Source organism: Typopeltis vanoorti, chromosome 6 (assembly GCF_054136105.1).
Source record: "Typopeltis vanoorti isolate ZY-2024b chromosome 6, IOZ_Tvanoo_1.0, whole genome shotgun sequence".
NCBI classification, from domain to species: Eukaryota; Metazoa; Arthropoda; class Arachnida; order Uropygi; family Thelyphonidae; genus Typopeltis; species Typopeltis vanoorti.
In genome coordinates this window covers 82,802,232-82,829,974 of record NC_143554.1, presented here as the reverse complement: position 1 = coordinate 82,829,974, position 27,743 = coordinate 82,802,232, and the positions used below count along the sequence as shown (strand labels likewise).

Sequence of the window (27,743 nt, the reverse complement as noted above, 5' to 3'; positions counted from 1 at the left end):
TGGTGTGCCTCAGGGCTCGGTGCTTGGGCCAATGTTGTTTAATTTGTATATAAATGATATAGGAAACGGCTTAAAGGGAGATATTCAGCTGTTTGCTGATGATGCAAAGTTGTGTAGTGCAATAAAAAATCAAGCTGATGTTGAAAGTTTGCAGGAGGATTTAAATAAGCTGGTAAAATGGGCAAAAGAAAATGGATGTCAGTTCAATGTGGAAAAGTGTAAAGTCATGCATTTTGGGATTAAAAGATTACCAGCTGTGTACTACATCGATGGAAAGGTACTCCAAGAGATTGATGAGGCTAGGGACTTAGGGGTATTGGTAGATAGGGAGATGAAGTTCAGAGGACACATCGCTAAGGTGTCCAAGATTGCACATAGGATTATTTGGTTGTTGAGGAACACACTGACATCCAGAGATAAAGAGGTTATTATTCCCCTTTATAAAGCATTGATACTTCCACATTTGGATTACTGTGCTCAGGTCTGGTCACCTGGATTCCTTGGAGATGAGGAGGCTGTGGAGAGGGTTCAGAGAAGAGTGACCAAGTTGGTGAGTGATATAAAAAATGCTCCCTACATTGATAGATTGAGAGCTTGTGGATTGCAGAGATTGGTTGATAGGCGAAGAAGAGGGGATATGATAGAAACATTCAAATTACTAAAAGGTTTTTATAGGATTGATGCAGGGGAAATGTTTCAGCTGTGTGATAGTGATGGAAGAACAAGAGGTCATCTCTGGAAATTAAAGAAGAGTGTGGTTAACAAAGGTGTCAGAACAAGGTTTTTTGCCTGGAGGGTGGTGAATGAGTGGAATTCATTGCCTGACTTAGTTGTGAGCTCTTCGTCTGTAAATGAATTCAAGAAGAGATATGACAGATATTGTTTTGCTAGTTTGGGTCTCCCGCGATGAGTCTACTGACTCCATGGAGATACCCGTAATAATAATAATAATAATATTTTTAGATAAAATTTACTCAACTGGTATCCCCCCCCCCCCAATAGAATGGAAAAAAGCAATTTGGATTCCTATCTTTAAGAAAGGTAATAGAGATGACCCTAAAAACTATAGAGGTATCAGTATACTAAATTCCCGTTACAAAATATATAGCAGAATCTTAAATAACAAACTAATGAAATATTCCGACAACTTTGTTCTAGAAGTACAGAATGGATTTAGAAAAGGACGATCATGTATAGACCCAGCCTTTTGCCTAAAATTAATAATAGAGAAAAGAAGAGAATATAATTTAGAAACACATATTGCATTTATTGACTTTGAAAAAGCATTTGACAAAGTTAAAAGACACATATTATTTAACATATTAAAAGAAAGACAAATACCAAATAATATCCTAAAAGCTATCATAAGTATATATGAAAATAATCAAATACAAATAAGATTAAATCACGAGCTATCATATACGAGAGAGATAAACCAAGGGGTGCGACAGGGATGTCCCCCTCCCAGCAAATCTTTTTTAATAGCTACTTAAATGAAATAATAATAAAATGGAATAAAAATTTACATCAAGGAATTAAACTTTCTCCTACAGTTAACTTAAACACTCTCCTTTTTGCCGACGTCAAATAATAATTACAAATTCTGAAGATAACTTACAGAAAGCTATTTTAGATCTAAATGAGATATCCAAAGATTTTGGTATGATAATATCAACAGAAAAATCAAGAACTATGGCCTTTAAAGGACAAGATCCAGCAAGAACTAAAATAGTAATAGATAACAAGATCTTAGAACAGGTAAATTCATTTAACTAGCTAGGATGTATGATCACATATGAAAATGAAAAAGATATAAACGTAAAAATTGCAAAATATTTAAAAATAACAGGTGTAATTAACTCTATATTTAAACCAAACCTAGTTCAAAAACAAACCAGGCTAAAAGTATACTACACATTAGCCCTACCAGTCTTAATGTATGGAAGCGAAATCTAGACAATGAAACAAAAAGACAAACAAAGATTAACAACAGCAGAAATGAAGTTTATGAGAAAAACTGCAAAGTATACCCTATTTGATCACAAAAGAAATGAAGATATTATGAAAGAATTAAACCAAGAGCCAGTAATAGAAAAAATTAAAAAATATAAACATAAATGGATGGAACACGTTCAAAGAATAAAAACAGAAAGATTACCAAAACAAGCCTTAAAGTACAAGCCATTAGGAAAAAGAAAACCAGGACATCCTCTTAAACGATTCAACGATGACTTCTACGGCTGGAACAGGCCATGCTAGGCCTAAATCCTTGATACGCATAATGATGATGATCAATTATTAAAATCCTTCGGCCAATATACAACCCAGTTTAAAACTGATGCTAAGTAAAAAAACACCAACAGGTTTTGCCAACTTAGCTGTCTGGCTTCGTCAGGGTGTATAAAAGAGATACAAAATGACTTAAACTGTTCATGAAAGAATGAACTGAATACAACTGTATTTTTTACAAATACAAAAGACCGCATACATCAAATGCATGGAGCGTGTATGATATCAACTGTTGTTATGCTGGAACATTCTGTAATTAGCAGCAAAATTTAACTCTGGCATGCTTAATGATCTTATGAGGGTCTTCCAAATATCAGCTAGAATGTTAATTTCTTGAATTCATTAGAATTTCGAAAAATAATATAGAATCATGGTGGAACTATATTAGAAAACGTGAAGTGGGCGAGAAGGGACCTTGGAGTGTTAGTAAATAAAAATTTGAAATTTAGGGACTATATTGCAAAGATGAAGATAGCCCAGATGACAGTAGAAATAATGAGAAGGAATTTAACTAGGCAGAGATAAACAGTAGTGATTCCATTGTATAAAGCTCTGATCAGATTACCTTGATTAATTTTGTCACAGGGTTTGAAAGGAATGATGTAACCATGGAAAAGGTACCGAGGTGGATAACAAAAATAACATCAGGGCTGTATGATCTGACATTTGGCATGGTCTATCCTTATGACATATCATACAGCCCTGATATCATTTTGGAACTTTTTCAAGACCCAGTTTTTTTGGAGCAAAGTTTCTGGATTATCAAACCCTAAGCATACCCAAGTACTAATATACTATAGGTTTACAACTTATAGTATATCAATACCATGTTACCAAAAACTAGTAACAGTGTTACCAGTGCTGAGGTAGTAAGGAATATTAAGCTTGTTCATGTTCCTCTTAGAAAGCAAACCATTGACTGGCATGTTTAGATAAAACCATATCTAAACATGCTCCATTTTCAAGTCCATTTATTTTTTGCATCTAAATTGTGTGCTGTGCTGGGGAAACATCCATTTTCCATTAACAGCACCAAACTTCTTATCAGAACCAGCAGTGTTGCTTCAACTGTAACGATTCATTTATTTTGCATTTAGATTTTATGAAAGAAATCCATTTTATTATAATAAGTAATTTAACGAAACATTCATCCTGAGGAATAGTGAGCAATTTTCTAGAAATAATAACATGTTATTATGAAATGACATTATGATATCATTTCATGAGGAATAATTCAATACTATCTGTCCATCCTTCCAAGCTGATGACAATGATGTTTTTCACAGTTTTCCTTCATGTATTAAATTCAACAATGCATGAGTAGTTATGATCCCACTTGTCATAAACCAACACACTGTTTTTAGATCTAGAGGGGCCACCAAAAAAAAGTTGGTCATTAAGAGTGATAATACCAGTCAACTTTTTTTTTTTGTATTATCAATGAAATGCAGTAGTTTTCCATTTCAATCATCATAAATTTCTAGCCCCCCCCCCACACTTAGTATTTCAAGTAACATTTATATATTTGTACATAGCAACCAGCTTCTCTATACAAATACAAATCCATCCTATTAAAGATCACCATTCTTGCTGCAACAGCACACCTAAAACTTTCCTAAAAATTCTTGATTCTGCACTGAAGACAACAATTCAGCTAATCAATGGTACCATTCCTACCCCCCCCTTCTCTTATTGACTGACTTATTACATTATCAATCACTTCATGCCTGTAGATTCTTGTGGATAACATTCAACTAAATTGACATGTATAAAACCTCCACTTTCTTGAAACCCAGAAAAACATGAACCATATCAAACGATCACTCACTGAAGTCCATATTCCTGGCAATCAAAAACAACATTTTCATTTTTCATCTACTACACACCTATCCTTTGAAGAAGTTTTCTTCTTTCATAATTCCTCAAGAACTGTAAATTATAGTATTTAAAGTCAAATGTCAGCAAATTCCTCCTGCATCCCACTCTCTAATGCATGTATGATACTAATTCACTTAAAAGGTTTATATATTTACATATGAAACCAATATGAAGCTATTGGTTATAATGTATTTTTGTATGTTGGTTGTGTCTGTTCTCCTGGCCGGTTTGCTTGTTCTGAGACAGAAAAAAAACCAATATTACAAAAAAATAAAACACCCTTGTTTTTTTGTAATATTGCTCCTAAAGAATGGGGTATCCTATCTTAATTCCCCCCTCGCTGCTTCTACCAGAAGGGGAAAAAAAAAAACCCTTTGAAATTTAAAGATTTCCACAGTACTTTTTATGTTGCCTCAATTCACTGGATACTAACAACAAGATATTTGTACAAGTCATACAATTATGCTTTTCGCTCATTCTGAAATAGAGTGAACATTTTTGCATATAAAGGCTGAATCAAATGCTTCAAAAGTAACAAATCAAAATCTCAGGTTCTCCTTTAATTTGGCAAGCTTTTTTTTTTTTTTAAATCATTGATGTAAAGAGTGTGTTGCTATTTCAATTTCGTTTGTTTCAGTGTCAGTGTATAGAGATTAAGATTTACTTTAGAGATTTAAAAAAAAAAAAATTACCAAGTTGCTGGAAGACAGACATACTGATTTTAAGATAAACTGTGAAAATTAATTATTATTAATTATTAATAATTAATTTAAGTGCCTTAATTCATTATCATTGTCAAATGTACATCCAATAGGTATATATAGAACATCATGACAGTCCAATACAATTAAGTTTCATTATTACTAGTTTCCCATAAACAATTGCTTTTTGCAAATTAACCTGTTATTTGTCAGATCTCTATAATATGATCACCTCTTATTTCTCAGTCTACTAGAGGATGACCAGATTTATAAAAAAAAAAAAATAATAACAGGACATTCATGGCAAGCTGACATGAATCAACTGTCATACTAGTTAAAATGATCCTACTGCACTTACTTCATGTCATCAGGCCATAACTATTTAGCTTGATTAAAATTAATATCGATTACTTGCAAATTTATCACCATCTCAGACTTTAACTTCGATGATTTATCAGCATCACTAACTTTTAACATTGTCAATCTTTATTGAGCAGATGGCTCAGGACATACCCAGCTTTGGCATATTTTTAGATCACTGAATTTCTTCCAAAAGGTTTGGCTGTTCCTTTATGAAATTATAAAAAGTCCAGACAAGAAATGTCTTTAAACCATGTTTTTGTTATTAATATTGCCTATGCAGTTTTAATGGATAACTGATTCCCATCAGTCCAAAATGCATTCATTAAAGCAAACACCCTCTCTAATGACGCATTTGTGCCTAGTATTTCTAACACAAAACTAATAACATGTATTATGTTAACAAAACTAATATCTTCAATAATCATTGTCTGAATTGTCTCTCAGTAGTCATTACACATTTCTTCCAATGATCAATCTTAGAGCGGCATATATCATTCACATTATTATTATTACCCCAAGACTTTATGGAGTCAAAGACTCATCTGGGAGGTCCTTTTATCACACACACAGCTCATCATACCATTCCTTGAATACATTCAAACTCCTTGCGGACACCACACTCTCAAGCAAGGCATTCCAATCACTCCCAACTCTGCACGAAAAAACCTGCCTCTCACTCCCCTATTCACACCCTCTTTATACAGTTTCCAGGGATGACCTCTGGTTCTCCCTTGATCTCCCACTACTTTCTGTAGAATTTCTCCAGCATTGATCCTATAATAACTCCTTATCAACTTGTAGGTCTCTATCATATCTCCCCCCTTTTCCTCCTGTCCACCAGACTCTCAAAAATTGCATCTTCTCAATCATTCCTCAAACTCGACGTTCCAGAGGTCAGAAACTACCTTAGTCAGTTGCCTTTGGACCCTTTCCAACATCTCTTCATCCTTCTGGAAACCAGGTGACCAAATCTGGGCACAATAATCCATGTGTGGCCTAATCAAAGCCTTATACAAAGGATCAAGAATCTACCTACTTCTACATGTCAGTGTCCTCCGGACCATTCCCAGAAGCCTTTGTGTTGTCTTCACAATTTTGGCTGCATGTCGCCTAAATTTCAGATCCTTATCCACTATCACCCCTGGATCTCTTATTTCTTCTGTAAAATCTCGATGTAGCTTAAAAATACCAAAGCGTGCTTTACATCGATTTTTTTAGAGGTCAAGTCTCATGTGAACTGTTACAAAAATAATCCTGTTTGGATATATGTATGTATGTTATTAATGTAGTTAACCCTGTGAGAGGTGAATATATTTACTGTTTTAACATCAAAAACAAAGGCAACACTTTCCCAGGGGAACTTGGTATATGTATCTAGTTATGTGTAAGAGCGAAGGAAAAGTTGTTTACTAGTTTTGTATATAAGAGTTGCTTACTGCACGAACACCTTTAAAGATCGTATTTAAGAGTGCCGCTAGGTTTAGAGAAGTTTCCGTGGCCCTCAAAGGAGAAGCAAAGTATCAAAGAGGTCCGCTAGTTTTAGAGACAAGTTTCTGCACCTGGCAAAATACTATCAAAAGATTGCGAGAGTTGGCAGCAGTTTCAGTTTCTTGGAGGTGGCATGGTTCGAGCTATTGGAGATGGCAGTTGTCCAGACATTTTTGGCAAGCCAAAGCAGACGAGAAAAGGCAATGTAAATTACCCGAGGCAGCTTCGCTCAGAAGTTTTTCTTTTCGCCGTGCGAGAACAACCTTTTGCCGGAGCTGAATGAGTACTTCAGTCCACAGCCAGCTATTTTCCCAATGAGATATTACTGAAGAGACATTCCTCAGGAAGCTCAAGATCTGAGATGAAAGAATTGTCTTAGAACTTTTTGTGCATGACTTCTGACTGATTGTGCAATACAGAGCCTTTGTAAGTTCCATACTTTTGTACAATTCCTCTTATAGTATGTTATAGAAAGACTTTTAAGAATTTGATTAATAGCAGTAAGAAGTATCAATAAGAGACTTGATTGGCATATTGGAAGCTGATATAAAAATTGTAAAGATAACTTACCAAAGAGTTAGCTAACCTCTTTGCAAGTAAACTAGAAGTTTAATAAGTTGAATTTATAAGCGGAGAGTAAATAAGATTGTGAGTTAAAGAAGTTAATTAGTGTTAAAATAAATAGGTTATAATTTATTCTAAAGATTTTATAAATGGATAGAGAAAGCAATATCCCCATTGTTTAATTCATGTATAATTTGTAAATAAATGTGTTTTAATTATTTGTTAAAAGAGAGCTGCCTGATTTTTTATTTTATAATTGCACTGTTCTTAAATAAATCGTACTTGCGAGCAGGAAATAATTTAAGGCAATAAAAATGCAGTTCAGTTACTTACGAACCATGACTGTTAAAGTAAACATTGATAAAAGAAATGTCACTCGTGAAAGAGAGGGAAATCTACCCAAAGTTTTGTTTAGTCTTATGCCAATTAAATGATATATTGGTGGCACAATCTGACAAATAAATTTCCAGTATTCACAGGCATTTGAATAGTATATACAGAAGGTGGATAATCATAGTATGCAGTACAGTAAAGGAGAAATGATAAGAGAGTAAAAGCACATTAGAGTAAAGCTAGAAAGAATTAGGAATAAAGAATTAGCTATAGAATAAGGATAGATGAGAGTAAAGATAAAGATACAACATACGTCTACACTTCCACCTGCAACAATATATCCTCACCAAGCATAAATTCTGCATCTCATTTTCGTTTTCCAAATTTTAAAACCTTACATTTTGCAACATTGAACTTGCATCCCCATTTCGTTGCCCAATCACTAAAATTTTTAAGTCTTCTTACAAGGCCACAACATCTTCAGTACTCTTCATGGTTCGTCCCAACTTTGCAACATTTGCAAACAACTGAATATCTCCATCCAAATCTTCACCTATATCATTAATATACAAGTTAAGCAGTTGTGGCCCTAAAACAACCCCTGAGGCACTCCACTAGTGACTTTCTTTTTCCTGGATATCACTCTCCTACATATACAACTTATTGATACCTATCAGATAGCCAGTCTCCAATCCAATGCACTAATCTAATATCCACCACCATCTGCTCTAGTTTAACTATCAATTTATCATGAGGTACTCTTATCAAAAGCCTTTGCAAAATCTAAATATATTACTGTGTATCCTTCTCCTCTGTCCAAGGAAGCAGTCACTTTATTGTAATAAGTAAGTAGATTACTAAAACATAATCTGCCTTTAGCAAATCCATACTGTGCATCAAATATAATACCATTGTTGTCAACTCAACTCTGCATTGTAGGTCTCACAAGCTTCTCTAACAACTTAACCACAACACCTGACACACAGATAGGCCTATAGTTTGATGCTCGAGTTCGATCACCTCCTTTATGAAGTGGCACAATCTTGCCACCCTTAGGAACTTGAATGAGTGCAAGACTCGTATGAAAAAAGTATGTCAAGGCAGGTGTCAACTCCCTGCTACATTCCTTCAGAATACGTGGTGATATATTATCAAGTCCCACAGCCTTATTAACATCTAGTTTATTCAACTCCCCATACACCTCTTGCTCACTTACAGTCAGTCTCTCCTCCCCATCATCTACTGCTCTCAATTTCTCCATGTAGTCACATTCACAAGATTGAAAGACATTTATGAACTGCTCATTAAGTATCTCCACCACACATTCTGCATCAGCTGTCTTTATACCATTTTCTCCTATCAATGTCATTTTTCCAAAATCATTCTTTCTTTTGCTGGCTACATATCAAAAGAACCCCTTAGGATTTCCACTTCTCTTTTGCTGGCTCCACAATGCCCTCTTTCTCTGTATTGCATGCTTAATCTCTTTATTCATCCATCTCACACCCACCATATTTAACCATATACATTTAGAATACATTTAGACCTTGGAATACATTTAGACCTTGAATTTACAAAACAGTTTTGGAAAATTCCCCAAGATGCATTGATCTCTTTTCTAGCTAACTCCTCATTCCACACTACGCCCGCAAGCTGTCTCCTGAGCTCTTCATAATCACCCCCCCTCCCCCTTGTAGTTCCGCATATACCCTTTTCTCACAGAGGTCCTCACACTGCTGGCAACCACCCAGGTAATCACCTCTTAGTCACTCTCACCAATTGGTGGATGATTTGACACCTCATTTATAATTACCTCCTCTGATAAGATGACCAAATCCAAGACCCTTAATCCTTGTGTACCCTCTGTTACATACTGTCTGAGGTAGTTATCACTCAAAACTCGAGAAACTCATTTTCTTTACTTCCAGTTGCTATCTCATCATTCCAGTCTATATTGCCATAATCAAAATTGCCCATAATGATCACCCTTTTCTTATTTGCTTGGCTAATTTGACTATACATTTCACCATCACCACCATCCACATGGTCTATAACAACATCCCACCAAGTATTTGATTCCATTCACCTCTATCTCACACCATACTGCTTCAAAACCACTGGCACTATTTCTGTCTTGCATCTCTACTTTGTTTGGACATAACTCTTTTGCTATCATCAATAGCACTCCCTCCTCCCTTTTTACCCCTTCTATCCTCATGAAACACATTATACCCTTCCATCTCTATTCCTATCAGGATGTCATCCTCTTCCAACCATGTCTCACTTATTCCGACAATCTTTGGGTGAGCAGATGCAGTTAGGCAACCATTTCATCTGTTTTGTTTCTTATACCTCTAGCATTCGTATACAAACACAACAGCTCATTTCTGGATCTACAGCAAGTTCCATTGATACCACTCACTCGATGTGATCTCTCCATGCTAGGCTGAGGCCATTTCCTTTTCTGCTTCTTAATTTTAGAGCCCTTTTCAATTCCAACTGTTTCCTCTTGATCCCTGGTCATCCCATTCCTTTCCTGCTTACACATGCTCTCACCTCCTCTTGGAGCATCCACCTTTCTCACACTGTGTACCCCTGTCCACCCTGAGCCTCCCTGTTTCCCTGCTCCTCTTGCACACCCATTCTATCATTTTCTATACTCATACCACTTACTTCCCCATTCATATCCGTTATTGTTATGATAGGTTTCATGGTATAAAAAGAACACAGATGGTTAAGAAAATAACTATTTATTAACTTAAAAGCTAATATTTCGCTGGTAATATATCCAGCATCTTAAGAGCACACAACACAAAGTTTGTTACAAAGGCAAGACAACCACAATCCGGTGTAACAGTGGGGACAGTATAAGTGATTGCAGCGTGCAACACAAGACTAAAGTCCTAATATGGCGCCATCTAGCTAAAAAAAAAAAAAAAAAAAAAATTCAAAGTTTCGAAATAGTAGTCCAAATGATAAAAAATAAAAGTAATAAATATTAATTTGGTCTTAGGATGACTGTCTCCCAAATCTTTGGTAGATTTATACAGCCATACTTGTTAAGGTTTGGGGTATGTTTCAAGGCTTCTGTTGATTCCAGGAACAACCTCTCTGACTTGTAGAAGCTTCTGTGCATTACTTTTGTTTCTTTCCAATTGATCCTGCATGTAGGGGTATCCAAAGCATGGTCTGCCAGACCCGACTTACCACAGCGAAAAATTTTTGCTATGGTAAGTCGGGTAAGTTTTAAGTTAATAAATAGTTATTTTCTTAACCATCTGTGTTCTTTTTATACCGTGAAACCTATCATAACATGTCTGACGAACACATAAGCCTATCCACCATTCATATCCACTTCTTCAATCTCTCCTGTCTTACTCTCCTGCTCTTCCACATCAACTCCTGCTTAATCTGATTCATTCTCTCTCACTCTACTCACTTTTCTACCTTCCAGCAGCAGTCTCTTGAAGTGACTCAGACCATAACCACTCAAATGCAGCCCATTGCTGCCATACAGCTCACTTCGTTCCTCAAACTCATTCCACAAATTAACACAATGCACTCCCATCTCCTCACACATTTCAGCCAGCGTATCATTCATAATCCTTGCTCTCCGCCTCATTAATCTCACCACAGTCATACGTAGGCAACATGCTGATCACCCTTCCTGTCACACTATTCTCTTTTATCCTTCTAAGCAACCTCCTGTATCCATTTTGACGCTCTCTTTTTCCTCTGTCAAATCATTAGTACCAATTAAAACCATTAACTCCTTTGCTTGCTCCCTCCTCATATCCAATGCCTGAATCACTCTACTTCCTCAAAAACATACCATATGCATCCTATCATCCAGCAAACCTTTAATAATGGAGTCGCCATACAACGCCATTTAATCATCTTTCGTTAACTCTTTTGTGCCATCATGATTTGTTTTAATATTTTTTACCCAAATTTTCTTAATTTCATTCTGCATCCATTTTATCTGTTTCCTCATCCAATCCAATTCAACTTCCGAATCTCGTGTCACATTCTCTCTATCATTCAATCTTTCTAATTTTCTAACTCTCGACCCCCTCTTCTCACTTTCACTCTCATTCCTCCTTCTATGCTTTTGTACTTTTGGTCCAACATGCGTCCAACTTTCACCATCATTCATTCTTTCGATTTTTGCATCACGCCGTTTCCAGTTTCATTCATTCTCTCAATTTCATTTCCTTCTGCGACTCTTGCCTCACTTTCGTCCTTTTTAACATCCATTACGGTTTTTATATCACTCGTTTTCTTTTTTACTGATTTTTTAACATTCTTTCACCTCTCTTTCACACCGTCCTCTTTCGAACGTTCACTCATTTTCCCCACGACATTCTTGCTACTAACACTTTCTGTCATCAATTTCATATTTGCAATCATCAATTTCTCGTTCAGATCGCACTTCGCACACACCCTCCTTCCATCTGCCCTAAACATCCACAAACGATTTTATGTAATCGAAAGAATCCATATAGCACACCTCACACTTAACGAAACAACTGACGTCTAAATTAAAATCATGGAATGACAAAGCCGCTGCCATGTTTTCTGCCAGTACTGCTCTAAGGTCTAATAATAACGACTTAATTTAAAGTCACACAGCTCTGAAAAAGGCTTGGTCCAGTTGTTCACGTATTCTAGAAAAGCAGCATAGAAATTATTGACAGCTTCAGTAAATTCGACATATCCAATGACACAATCCTCTATCAGTTGGTTTTGGAGGTCCAGGACAGCAGATGTAAAAGAATGTTGCTCCTTTCTATTGTGCATCTAATTCAGTCAGTTCTTGTGCCACTTCACTGCAATCAATTCATTCATCATTTTGACAGTGTTATTATACATTTTACGTTAGTTGTGAATGACCTGAACCAGAAAAGGGACTATGAATTATTAAAATAATCCGTCTAGAGTTTGGGACTCTTATCTTGTGATAAATAAATATGACTTAAGACATCAAACATTTTGATTCTTTCCACAGCAGGTAACATGGAAAGCCATCTTCTTTCTTTCTTCACACTTCCTAAAACTTTCTTGTATTCCACTTCAACAAAATTGCAGGATTTCAGTGCCTTAGCTCTAATAGTGAAAACATGATAATGTTAGAACCATTTGTTAATAATTGATTCCATATCAATTGGTAATATATCTGTAGTTGTTTGCAAAGTGTTATGCATGATATGTACAGCACAGCCTACAACCCAAGTTGCTCATTTTCGTGTTCTTGCTTAACTTATGAAGACATTATTGTTGCTATGCAAATGAAGTAAGTATTGCAAATGTCACCACAATGCTATTATCTTGTTAGTTAATTTATATTTCTCCAATATAGACAGAATATGGTCTACTAATAACTCAATCCTATGAGATTTTGAAATTCTAACAATTTCACTTGTATTCCTTTTGTAGGTACAAAATACCTCACCAAAACTGGGCCCAACTTCAGATGAAGCTACCATAAGAGATACATATTTTGCCTCATGTAAGTCACTTATCACTTCACAAAATGCAAGAGGAACCAGTACATTCACAACTATACTTTCACATTTTGTTCTTGCCCATGTGAATCTTTTTTTGGGAAGAAGTTAAGTTTTGCATGACAGCAGATGTGCAATCCATTGATCTAAATGAATGGTTATGCATGATATTGTGGAATGCTAACAATTCTTGTGCAGCAAGACATTTAGCAGCACATCGAGAAGCATATAGAAGGTTGCAGCAAGAAGTTAGTTCATGGTTGTACTTTTTGCTGCAACCTTCTATGTGCTTCTTTACCATGTTCATAGAAAATTCAGCTCTATAAACAGTGTATAAACCTTTACTGCTAACGTTATGACCTTCAGTTAGGAAAGGGAATTCTTGTTTCCATGGATCCACTTTTGTTTGGGCATCTCACAACCTATTTTCAAAAAATTAAATTAATAATTAATTACTAAGCCCTTCAAATAATGCTACAGAGTTTACAACACCACATCAATACTTCAAAAAAACCAAAGAAAAAATTACTAAAATTCATTTGCTACCTAGGGAAGTTATCTGAATAGATTATAGTGCCATCTATTGGAAATAGGGTAAACCTCTGACTAATTTGAAAGAAATTACATAGTTAAGCTAGAGCTTACAAAAAAAGAGGAAAAATGAGAAAATGAGACTTAAAAAAAAAGGGGGGGGGAAGACGTCTAGCATCCAGTTTGCATTTTCTTGGGATAATAGAATTAGGAGCTGAAAAAGTAAAAATCTCATCAAAAATGGGAGGCTTGGTGGCCCTAGGCTAGTATAACACTGCTAACTAAAACAGTAACTGGATCATGAAAATTGGACATGGTGCTAGTGAGCCAAGCGCCGTGGACGTGTCTAAGAAGAGCTCCTGATTGAGATAAGTTATTCTAGGAATAATTAAATATACATGCATAATTGTTTGAGTAACAGCAGCTGTAAATGTTATGAGCTACCGGTATTATTAGTGTGGAGGATTTTTCTTGCCTAAACTTAATTACGAAATCGTTATTATCAGACCTAGTAACCTGCAGGGAAAAAAAATGGCGGCAGCATTGTCATTCCATGTGGACAGGGATACACAGCGTGAGAAAGGTGGATGCTCCAAGAGGAGGTGAGAGAATGTGTAAGCAGGAAAGTAATGGGATGATCAGAGATCAAAAGGAAACAGATGGAATTGCAAAGGGTTCTAAAATGAAGAAGCACAAAGGGAAATGGCCCCAGTCCAGCATGAAGAGATCACATCGAGTGAGTGGTATCAGTGGAACTAGCTGTAGATCCAGAAATGAGTTGTTGTGTTTGTATACCAATGCTAGAAGTATAAGAAACAAGGCGGATGAAATGGTTGCACTAATTGCGTCTGTGCACCCAGAGATTGTCGGAATAAGTGAGACATGGTTAGATGAGGATGACATCCTGACAGGAATAGAGATGGAAAGGTATGATGTGTTTCGTGAGGATAGAAGGGGTAAAAAGGGAGGGGGAGTGCTATTGATGATAGAGAAAGAGTTATGTCCATACAAGGTAGAGATGCAAGAGGGAAATGGGGCCAGTGGTTTTGAGGCAGTATGGTGTGAGATAGAGGTGAATAGAATCAAATACTTGGTGGGATGTTGTTATAGACCTGGTAATGTGGATGGTGGTGATAGTGAAATGTATAGTCAAATAAGCCAAGCAAATAAGAAAAGGGTGATCATTATGGGTGATTTTAATTATGGCAATATAGACTGGAATGAAGAGATAGCAACTGGAAGTAAAGAAAATGAGTTTCTTGAGTTTTTGAGGGATAACTACCTCAGACAGTATGTAACAGAGGGCACAAGAGGATTAAGCGTCTTGGATTTGGTCATCTCATCGGAGAATGTAATTATTAATGAGGTGTCAAATCATCCACCAATTGGTGAAAGTGACCATGAGGTGATTACTTGGGTGGTTGCCAACAGTGCAAGGACCCCTGTGAAAAAAGGGTATATGTGGAACTACAGGGGGGGGGGGCGATTATGAAGAGCTCAGGAGACAGCTTGCAGGTGTAGCATGGAAAGAGGAGTTAGCTGGAAAAGAGATCAATGCAGCTTGGGGGATTTTCAAAAAATATTTAGTGGATGCAATGTCTAAATGTATACCATGGGTGAGAAGGTTAAATAAGTTAGGTGTGAGATGGATGAATAAAGAGATTAAGCATGCAATACAGAGAAAAAGGGCATTGTGGAGGCAGCATAAGAGAAGTGGAAGTAACCAATTTCATGAGTTCTACAAAGACCAGGCAAGGAGAGTGACTAGGTTGGTGAGAGTAGCTAAAGAGAGGTATGAACAGCAGTTAGCTAATGAAGCTAAAAAGAATCCTAGGGAGTTCTTTCGATATGTAGCCAGCAAAAGAAAGAATGATCATGGAAGGATGACATTGATTGGAGGAAATGGTATAAAGACAGCTGTTGCAGAATGTGTGGTGGAGATACTTAATGAGCAGTTCATAAAGATCTTTCAATCTTGTGAATGTGACTTCATGGAAAGATCGAGAGCAGTTGATGATGGGGAGGAGAGACTGACTGTAAGTGAGCAAGAGGTGTTTGGGGAGTTGAGTAAACTAGATGTAAATAAGGCTGTGGGACTTGATAATATATCACCGCGTATTCTGAAGGAATGTGCCAGAGAGTTGACACCTGCCTTGACATATTTTTTTAATACGAGTCTTGCACTTGGTCAAGTCCCTAAAGAGTGGAAGGAGGGCAAGATTGTGCCACTTCATAAAGGAGGTGATCGAACTCAAGCATCAAACTATAGGCCTATCTGTGTGTCAGGTGTTGTGGTTAAGTTGTTGGAGAAGCTTGTGAGAACTAGGATCCAGAGTTGGGTTGACAACAATGGTATAATCTTTGATGGACAGCATGGATTTGCTAAAGGGAGGTCGTGTTTTAGTAATCTACTTACTTATTACAATAAAGTGACTGCTTCCTTGGACAGATCAGAAGAATACACAGTAATATACTTGGATTTCACAAAAGCTTTTGAAAGAGTACCTCATGATAAGTTGACAGTCAAACTAGAGCAGATGGGGTTGGATATTAGATTAGTGCATTGGATTGGAGACTGGCTATCTGATAGGTATCAACAAGTTGTGTATGGGGGTGCAATTTCCAGGAAAAGGAAAGTCACTAGTGGAGTGCCTCAGGGATCTGTTTTAGGGCCATTACTATTTAACTTGTATATTAATGATATTGGTGAAGATTTGGATGGAGATATTCAGTTGTTTGCAGATGATGCAAAGTTGGGACGAACCATAAAGAGTAGTGAAGATGTTGTGGACTTGCAAGAAGACTTGAATAAATTGAGTGATTGGGCAAGCAAATGGGGATGCGAGTTCAATGTTGCAAAATGTAAGGTTTTAAAATTTGGAAAACAAAGATGGGATGCAGAATTTATGCTTGGTGAGAATATATTGTTGGAAGTAGAGGAAATAAGAGATCTGGGAGTGATAGTGGATAAGGATCTAAAATTTAGGGGACACATCGCCAAAATTGTGAAGACAACACAAAGACTTCTGGGAATGATGAGGAGGACACTGACGTGTAGAAGTAGGGAGATTCTTGTTCCATTGTATAAGGCTTTGATTAGGCCACACATGGACTATTGTGCCCAGATTTGGTCACCTGGTTTTCAGAAGGATGAAGAGATGTTGGAAAGGGTCCAAAGGCGACTGACTAAGGTAGTTTCTGACCTCTGGAATGTCGAGTATGAGGAAAGATTGAAAAGATGTAATTTGCAGAGTCTAGTGGAGAGAAGGAAGAGGGGAGATATGATAGAGACCTACAAGTTGGTAAGGGGTTGTTATAGGATCAATGGTGGAGTAGTTCTACAGAGAATAGTGGGAGATCAGGGGAGAACCAGAGGTCATCCCTGGAAACTGTATAAAGAGGGTGAGAGTAGGGGCGTGAGAGGCAGGTTTTTTTCGTGCAGAGTTGTGAATGATTGGAATGCCTTGCCTGAGAGTGTGGTGTCTGCAAGGAGTTTGAATGTGTTTAAGACCCGGTATGATGAGATGTGTGTGAGATAAAAGGACCTCCTAGATGAGTCTTTGACTCCATGAGGTCTTGTTTAATAATAATAATAATAATAATAATTTCAGTCATTTCGTTAAGTGTGAGGTCTGTTATATGTATTCTTTCGATTACATAAATGATTTGTGGATGTTTAGCGTGGATGGATGAAGGGTGTGTGTGTGTGTGTGTGTGTGTGTGTGTGTGTGAAGTGTGACCTGAACGAGAACCTGATGAATGCAAATATGAAATTGATGACAGAAAGTGTTAGTAATGAGAAAGTCACGGGTAACATGAGTGCACATTTGAAAGAGAGGCGAAAAAATGTTAAAAAATCAGTGAAAAAGAAAAAGAGCGATTTGAAAACCATAACGGATGTTAAAAGGGTCGAAAATGAGGAGAGAGTGGTGGAAGGAAGAAACGAAATTTAGAGAATGAATGAAACTAGAAATGCATGACACAGAAATCGAAAGTGAAAAAAAATCGAAAAAAGGAATGATAGCGAAAAAAGAAAGAATGATGGCGAAAGTTGGATGCATGTTGGACTGAAAGTACAGAAACAAAGAAAGATGAATGAGAGCAAAAGTTGGACACATATTAGACCGAAAGTATGGAAACAAAGAAGGATGAATGAGAGTGAAAGTGAGAACGGGGCTAGAGAGTTAGAAAGTTAGAAAGATAGAGAGAATGTTTTGCGAGATTCGGAAGTTGAATTGGATGGGATGAGGCAAGAAATGAAATGGATGCAGAATGAAATTAAGAAAATTCAGGTCAAAACTATTAAAATAAATCATGATGGCATGAAAGAGTTAACGAAAGATGAGTGAGTGGCGTTGTATGGCAACTCCATTATTAAAGGTATGCTAGAGGATAGAATGCATAAGGTATGTTTTCCAGGTGGTAAAATGAGTATAGTGATTGAGGCATTGGATATGAGGTGGGAGAGAGCAAAAGAGTTAATAGTATTAATTGGTACAAATGATTTGAGAGAGAGAGAGAGAACAAAGAGCGTGTCAGAATGGATATCAGGAGGCTGCTTGGAAGGATAAAAGAGCATAGTGTGACAGGAAGGGTAGTCAGTGTGTTGCCTAGGTATGACTGTGGTGAGATTAATGAGGCAGAGAGCAAGGATTATGAATGATATGCTGGCTGAAATGTGTGAGGAGATGGGAGTGCATTGTGTTAATGTGTGGAATGAGTTTGAGGAACGAAGTGAGCTGTATGGGAGAAATGGACTGCATTTGAGTGGTTATAGTGCGAGTCTCTTCAAGTGACTGCTGCTGGAAGGTAGAGAAGTTAATAGAGAGAATGAATCAGATCGAGAGGGGGGAGTGATGTGGAAGAACAGGAGAGTAAGACAGGAGAGATTGAAGAAGTGGATATGAATGGGGAAATGAGTGGTATGAATATAGAAAATGAGAGAATGGGTGTGCAAGAGGAGCAAGGACACAGGGAGGCTCAGTGTGGACAGGGGAACACAGCATGAGAAAAGTGGATGCTCCAAGAAGCAGTGAGAGCATGTGTAGGTAGGAAAGGAATGGGATGACAGGGATCAAGAGGAAACAGATGGAATTGAAAAGGATTCTAAAATGAAGAAGCAGAAAGGGAAATGGCTCCGGTCTAGCATGGAGAGATCACATCGAATGAGTGGTATAGGTGGAACTCGCTGTAGATCCAGAAATGAGCTGTTGTGTTTGTATACCAATGCTAGAAGTATAAGAAACAAAGCAGATGAAAAGGTTGCCTAACTGCATCTGTTCACCCAAAGATTGTCATAATAAGTGAGACATGGTTGGAAGAGGATGACATCCTGACAGGAACAGAGCTGGAATGGTATGATGTGTTTCGTGAAGACAGAAATGGTAAAAAAAAAGGGGAGGGGGAGTGCTATTGATGATAAAGAGTTATGTCCATACAAAGTAGAGATGCAAGACGGAAATAGTGCCAGTGGTTTTGAGGCAGCATCGATGTGAGATAGAGGTGAATGGAATCAAATACTTGGTGGGATGTTGTAATAGACCAGGTAATGTGGATGGGGGTGATAGTGAAATGTATAATCAAATCAGCCAAGCAAATAAGAAAAGGGTGATCATTATGGGTGATTTTAATTATGGCAATATAGACTGGAATGATGAGATAGCAACTGGAAGTAAAGAAAATGAGTTTCTTGAGTTTCTGAGGGATAACTACCTCAGGAAGTATGTAACAGAGGGCACACGAGGATTAAGGTCTTGGATTTGGTCATCTCATCAGAGGATGTAATTATAAATGAGGTGTCAAATCATCCACCAATTGGTGAGAGTGACAATGAGGTGATTACCTGGGTGGTTGCCAGCAGTGCGAGGACCCCTGTGAGAAAAGGGTATATGTGGAACTACAGGGGGGGGGGGGGCGATTATGAAGAGCTCAGGAGACAGCTTGCAGGTGTAGCGAGGAATGAGGAGTAAGCTGGAAAAGAGATCAATGCAGCTTGGGGTATTTTCAATAACTATCTAGTAGATGCAATGTCGAAATGTATTCCAAGGGTGAGAAGGTTAAATAAGGTAGGTGTGAGATGGATGAATAAAGAGATTAAGCATGTGATACAGAGAAAAAGGGCATTGTGGAGGCAGCATAAGAGAAGTGGAAGTAACCAATTTCATGAGTTCTACAAAGACCAGGCAAGGAGAGTGACTTGGTTGGTGAGAGTAGCTAAAGAGAGGTATGAACAGCAGTGAGCTAATGAAGCTAAAAAGAATCCTAGGGAGTTCTTTCGATATGTAGCCAGCAAAAGAAAGAATGATTATGGAAGGATGACATTGATTGGAGGAAATGGTATAAAGACAGCTGTTGCAGAATGTGTGGTGGAGATACTTAATGAGCAGTTCATAAAGATCTTTCAATCTTGTGAATGTGACTTCATGGAAAGATCGAGAGCAGTTGATGATGGGGAGGAGAGACTGACTGCAAGTGAGCAAGAGGTGTTTGGGGAGTTGAGTAAACTAGATGTAAATAAGTCTGTGGGACTTGATAATATATCACCACATATTCTGAAGTAATGTGCCAGGGAGTTGACACCTGCCTTGACATATTTTTTTAATATGAGTCCTGCACTTGGTCAAGTTCCAAAGAGTGGAAGGAGGGCAAAATCGTGCCACTTCATAAAGGAGGTGATCGAACTCAAGCATCAAACTATAGGCCTATCTGTGTGTTAGGTGTTGTGGTTAAGTTGTTGGAGAAGCTTGTGAGAACTAGGATCCAGAGTTGGGTTGACAACAATGGTATTATCTTTGATGAACAGCATGGATTTGCTAAAACGAGGTCATGTTTTAGTAATCTAGTTACTTATTACAATAAAGTGACTGCTTCCTTGGACAGAGGAGAAGGATACACAGTAATAGTACTTGGATTTTGCAAAGGCTTTTGATAGAGTACCTCATGATAAGTTGACATTCAAACTAGAGCAGATGGGGTTAGATATTAGATTAGTGCATTGGATTGGAGACTGGCTATCTGATAGGTATCAACAAGTTGTGTGTGGGGGTGGAATATCCAGGAAAAGGAAAGTCACTAGTGGAGTGTCTCAGGGGTCTGTTTTAGGGCCGTTTCTGTTTAACTTGTATATTAGTAATATTGGCGAAGATTTGGATGGAGATATTCAGTCGTCTGCAGATGATGCAAATTTGGGACGAACCATAAAGAGTAGTGAAGATGTTGTGGCCTTGCAAGAGAACTTAAATAAATTGAGTGATTGGGAATGGAAATGGGGGATGCAAGTTGAATGCTCCAAAATGTAAGGTTTTGAAATTTGGAAAACAAAGATGGGATGCAGAATTTATGCTTGGTGAGAATATATTTTTGGGGGTAGAGGAAATAAGAGATCTGGAGGTGATAGTGGATAATGATCTAAAATTTAGGGGACACATCGCCAAAATTGTGAATACAACACAAAGACTCCTGGGCATGACGTGGAGGACACTGACTTGTAGAAGTAGGGAGAGTCTTGTTCCGTTGTATAAGGCTTTGATTAGGCCACACTTGGTCACTGGGTTTTCAGAAAGATGAAGAGATGTGGAAAGGGTCCAAAAAGTACTGACTAAGGTAGCTTCTGACCTCTGGAATGTTGAGTATGAGAAAAGATTGAGGATGCAATTTGCAGAGTCTAGTGGAGAGGAGGAAGAGGGGATATATGATAGAGACCTACAAGTTGGTAAGGGGTTGTTATAAGATCAATGGTGGAAAAATTCTGCAGAGAATAGTTTGAGATCAGGGGAGAACCAGAGGTCATCCCTGGAAACTGTATAAAGAGGGTGTGAGTAGGGAAGTGAGAGGCAGGTTTTTTTCGTGCAGAGTTGTGAATGATTGGAATGCCTTACCTGAGAGTGTGGTGTCTGCAAGGAGTTTGAGTGTAAAATATGATGAGACATATGTGTGATAAAAGGACCTCCCAGATGAGTCTTTGACTCCATGAGGTCTTGGGGTAATAATAATAATAATGAAAAGGAGAAGACATTGTCTAAGTCATTTAGCAATTTCTGCTAAAACGGAAGCACTGCCCTGTCAAATGAAATGAGAGCAGCTGAATGAAGGATGTTCCACAGAAAAGGAAACATGGATGAGGTGGTAAAATATAAGCCAGTGGTGCTGGTGGTGTTTCATATTTTGCCACCAAAAGAGAGAGCCTTCACATGCCCCTAACTGCAACTGCAAAACTATGGAGTAGTTGGCATAACACCGAATCTTAATATTTTTAGTGGAAAATTAGAACAGGGATGTGATATATTGTGAAGTGCAAAAACGAGACACTTCTAAAGGATTTAATTGTGGATTCAATATATATAATAAAGTGTAGAAAATATATTAAATATATTTGTGCAAGTAGCATATGGTAATGACACAGTGACATATTATGTACTACTTTATACTCCTGTGTTGAGATTATAGCATGTGGGAAAATATTATGAACATTATTAGAATAAAATTAAATGAATTATATAAAAATTTTTAATTAATAGGATTTTTAATATATTGTATTCTAAACTGCACCTGAAAATTTAGTGGGCTGTGGACATCACTTTGAGAAAGATAGCTGGTCTATAGTATATCTCAAAGGAGTATTTAAGAAAGTTTAGGATATTGAAGGATGGTGAGTATTATCTGGTATTACAGTGAGAAGATAATTTGTTAAAGAGTTCTATTTCTTCATCACTGGCACCTTTAATGGGAATAGAGAGGCATAAATATAAATTGTACTTGACAAAAAATTACATTCTTGTTTAATCCTTTACCTAAGTGTAAGCAAAACAAAGTGTGCATATAAAGTATCTTCACAACTATAATTTCTTTTGAAGTATAATTTATTTTGTAATCAAGTGAAAAAAAATTATACATTAATAAATACTTACACCATATTTTCTGATTTACTAGTTTGAAATTTGTATGTATCATTCTAACTGAAACTGCCTTCCATTAAGGTTTATTATCATGTTTAGTGGTGACTGCTATAGCTTTTCTTTTTTCAATCACTGTTACATATATATAAATTATCTTATGCTTATTATTTAGGCAGATTATGTCCATTTTGTCTTCTTTGTCTGCAATGTAAACATAATTGGTATATAATACCAATTACATAATTGGTATGTAATACCAATCACGTTTACATAGTATTCTTAATTCTTTGATAATCCATCTACTGAAGTAAAATGAACCAGGTTCACACTGGTTCCCAAACAAAAATAATGGAACATATGTTTTTTTTTCTTTTTTATGGAAGTAGCACATGGTGATGACACAGTGACCGATGAGACACAGTTGATACACAACTCTCACCACAGCAAACTTATAGGGACACCACAGGAATAGTTCATATAATGACTTTTCCTTTGATTATGGACTTATCAGCAGCTTGCTATAGTGAGTGAATCAGAAATAATGGCGTTTGCCACAGCAAGAGATGACCATATATCACTGAATGATTTCTCATCCCATCCCCAAGAACACATTATATTTATGTGTGCAATAGTACCTGGAAACTTTTCATAAGGTATATGTGGATATGGGAAAGGAGTTAGGAATTACTAAAATGATGTTCAAAGACATAATAGATATAAACAATTAATAGACATAATAGACTATGACAATAGTCTATTATGTCTATTAACTGACTTTGTAATCAATCTGCCTGTTTTGCAGGATGAAAAATTGAAGTTTCTGGAAGAAAACCTTGCTACTTGTGGATGAGAGTTAACTTACTGTCAGTTAAAATTATAATAATAATAAATAAATAAATAAAAAATACATACACACATCAAAGAGATGAGTGTCATCATGTATGCTTTATACATGAAGGTTTCAGCTGAAGGTTCTGACATCAGAATTTAAACCTGTAGCTTCCTAACTCGGCTTACAATACAATTAAGTAAATCAATTTTCAATGCTCCTCACAACATGGCATATATATCATAGAGTTGTTGCTGCACTAAGCTACAATAATAGGAAATTAAACTAATAAGAAATACTAAACTAATAGGAAATTTAAAAATTTCACATGTAAAATCAACCTGAATACCTTTAAATACAAGCTTTGCTAAGTCTGTATCTGTATCTTGGCATTTTTCTTTTTCTGTAAATAAAAAGAAAACATTCCCATTTTACTGATATTTCTTTACAATCTTGAATAATCATGTAATTACAAATACAGTCTATATATTCTAATTAATAAATTTGTAATGAATGAAACTAGGAAAGAGAACAATTCAACACTCACGATGCCAAGAGCAGGGTTATCTGCAAGTAGAAATTTAATATAACCATGTCTGCAACCTATGTCATCCAGATCAATATATATTTTCCATCATTTCATCCCTAATCTGTCACAATCTTTTTATCACATGTGAAACAGAGTTAATCAGGAGATATTTTTTTAGAGATTTTGTAATAATATGTTTCATCATTGTATATATTGAAAGGCTGTTGCATTTTATCACAATGCCAGGTTATCATAGAATTATTTAAATGATTTGGAAAGAATTACTCAACTTTGTGTCAAATATGATATCTCATTTGTCATGATAGGCACTAAGCCCAACATGCCAAGGAAAATATTATTATTATTCCGTGCACCACCATGGAGTCCAAATATTCATCATATGAGATCCAAACTATCAACACCATATCTATCTTGTCTCTCCTTGAAACCATTAACAGACAAAGAATTCAACAACTGACTCAGGAAATCTATTCTATTCCTTCCAGGGATGATCTATTGTTCTGCTGCCCCCCCCCCCCCAGCCAAATGTTTCTTTTGTATGAATCCTATAAAATCCTTTAATAACTTAAATGTTTCTATCAGATCACCCTCCTGTTTTTTTTTAGTTTTTTTTTTATTTTGCCTATTAACCAACTTTTGCACTCCACTAACCCAAAACCTATCCTCATTGAGAGCATTCCACAGACCACTCACCCAGTCACTTGCCTGTGGATCCTCTTCATTGCCTCCTCATCACCAAGAAACCCAAATGACTAGATCTGAGCACAGTAAGTCAGATGTGGTCATATCAAGGCTTTATAAAGAGGACAGATAACTCCCTTATATTTGCTTGTTAGAGTGTTCTTCAATAAACCAAGTAATCCTGTGAGCTATCCTAGCTACTTGAGCAATATGCCCTCTAAACTTTCTCTATCTACTTATTACCCCCTGAAATCATTGGTTTCAATTTCCTGGAGTACAGTTCCCTCTATGTGGTACACAGCTTGTAATCTTTGTATCCCAAAATACATAACTTTACATTTTTTTTTTTTTTTTTTTTTTTTTTTTATCAAATTGACATCCATTATGCATACTGTCAGCTTATTTAAATCATCTTGCATGAGCCAATATGCTCTCTACATCACCTTGATGAACTATTATCCTGACCAACTTTGCATCTCCAAACAACTGAATATCTCCTTTCAAATTATTTCTTATATCATTTCTATACAAATTAAACAGTGGTCCAAGCACACAGCCTTATGACTAGCCACCTGCCTTCTGGATTCTGCTCACCATTCATTATTTTGTGGCATCTACTGATCAGCCACTCTTATCTACATCACCAGTTTCATATCCATCTGCCATCTGTTGCAGTTTGTGTAACAGAGTAAAATGTGGTATCCCATCAAATGCCTTTACAAAATCCAGCAGTATCATCATGTAGCCATTCCCTTTATCCAACTCAGCTGCCACTATTATAAACAGTTAGTAGATACTAAGTACTAAGGCATTACTGACCCTTCACAAAGCTGTCCCACATAGAGTATCATGGAGTATCATATTCTTATCTACTCATTCCTAAAATCTCTTTTTTTGATTAATTTTTCCAGTACTTTTACCACCACTCCTGAGATACTGATTGGTCTATAATTTGTTACTACAGACTTAGAACATCCTTTATGCAAAGGAATTATTTTGTCCTCCTTCCACTCTCTTGGGAAGGATAACTACCCAGGCTGGTTTGACCTTTATCAAGATCTTATCAGTATGAGCCAAACTCTTGGTGATACTAAAGTTGAATCAATATAAGTCATATATCTTCCATGCCTGACTCCTACTGATGAAACCTCAAACTTCTAAATGACCTTTCCCACAATACACAGCATCATACACATCTGTAAAGAAGGGGTGTTTTGCATTATGGGCTACTAAGGCAATTGATATGAAGTCATCAGCCTCTACATACAAGTAGACTAGTTGTGAATATACTTCATGTACAAACTTTGTTTACACTTAGGTAAGGATTAAAATAAGAATATAATTACTTTTCAAGTATAATAGACATTAACTAGGAGCAGGAATAATATATGTCAGTCAGGAATTTGAATGTGCTTCTAGCAGAAGAAAGGGTGAATATAGAAAATGGAATACATGTCACATTTATGGAAGATATAGTAGAAATGTTCAAATGAACATTTTGTTAGAATATATCATCTAGAGTTGAAAGTGGCATTGAATAATAATAGGAAAGAGAAAGGAAAACTGGCAGTTCAGGAATGTGAACCATTTGGAATTTTAAGTAAGCATGACGTTAATAAGTCAGCAGGTCTGGAGAGTATATCGGCATGTATTAAGGTAACGTGCAAAAGAGTTTACCCTTGACTTGGTTGTTCAACATTAGTCTGAAAAAGTCCCAGAAGAGTGTACAGAAGAAGAAATAGTACCACCACAAAGGAGAATCCCAAGTCAATTGCATCCAACTACAGACAATGTGTGTGTGCGCGCGTGTGTGTGTGCATGTATGTGTGTGTGCGTGTATGTGTGTGTGCGTGTATGTGTGTGAGAGATGAGTGTAGTGGTGAAGGTGTTAGAGAAGAGGGTAAGAGACAGAATACAATCCTGGATGGATACGAATAGAAATCATTTGAGAGGGGTAGCATGGGTTTGTTAGGAGGAGATGCTCCTTCAATAAATTGATTACATTTTATCACAGGATGACTAGTGTATGGATTTTGCTAAAGCATTAGATGGAGTAGCACCTGCAAACTATTGTTAAAACTAAGCATGATGAGAATGGATAGTCAGTTGATAGCCTGGTTACAGGAATGTTAGTTAATAGTAGCCAGTGAGCTGTGATAGGATACAACACTGTAGTTAACCTTTCATCAGTTACCTTGAAGCATGAAGCACTCAATGCTCTGTCACAGCTTCGCCATTGCTCCTAGGAAATTACCAGCCGAGGAATTCACGATCCAGATTGAACGCAGGATTCGCCACCTTCCTAACCACATCGCCAACGATATTAGATTGGATGCAGCCTGTGTTCTCACAAAAGCAAAACCACCATATCCATTAATGAATACAAGTCACTACAAGAATTGAAGAAAAACAAAGAAATAGTTATCACCAAAGCAGATAAGGGGAATGCCACTGTGGTACTCAATCATAATGACTACACAGGTAAGCGTAAGGCTTTACTATTAGATCGAGCTACTTACCTCCCCATTGAATACAATCCCACCAACTCACAAATTAGAAAACTCCATAGGCCTTCTTAAGAAGGTTATTTCTTGGCTAGTGGAGATTACTAAACTCTAGACCCCCCCCATATATATGGGCTCCCAAAAATACACAAAGAAAATGTGCCATTATGTCCCATAGTGAATGGCACTGATTCCCCCACTTATAAACTAGCTAAATATTTAGCCAAAGCACTCTCACACTATACTGGCAATACATCATCACACATAAAAAACTCAGCCCACTTCAAAGCCAGTATAGAAAACTTTACACTCCAATATAATGACATTATGGTCAGTTTTGACATCTCTTCCTTATTCACAAATGTCCCCCTCAAAGAAACCTTAGAGCTAATCCAAGCTAAATTTCCTCCCGATATCTCAACATTATTTCAGTTCACATTGAACTCAGGCTATTTCGTTTGGCAGGAAAAATTCTACAAACAGATAAGGGGGATGGGACAGCCATGGGTTCACCACTTTCCCCACCCTTGGCCAACTTCTTTATGGAGACTTTTGAAGAGAAAGCCTTAAACTCAGCCCCACAAAAACCTACCATATGGCTTCGCTACGTTGATGATGTTTTCGCTATTTGGAC

The 27,743-nt window shown here is 36.9% G+C and overlaps 1 protein-coding gene across 1 annotated transcript in view; it reads right to left on the bottom strand.

Annotated features, from left to right (window-relative positions):
- The window catches only part of LOC150105640 (coiled-coil domain-containing protein CG32809-like), a 774,652-nt gene that overhangs the window by 285,574 nt on the left and 461,335 nt on the right, over positions 1-27,743 (bottom strand). Inside the window, exon 11 of the mRNA XM_090394279.1 lies at positions 23,724-23,777. Coding sequence (XP_090250405.1) covers positions 23,724-23,777 — 54 coding nt within the window. The remainder of the gene's footprint in view (positions 1-23,723; positions 23,778-27,743) is intronic.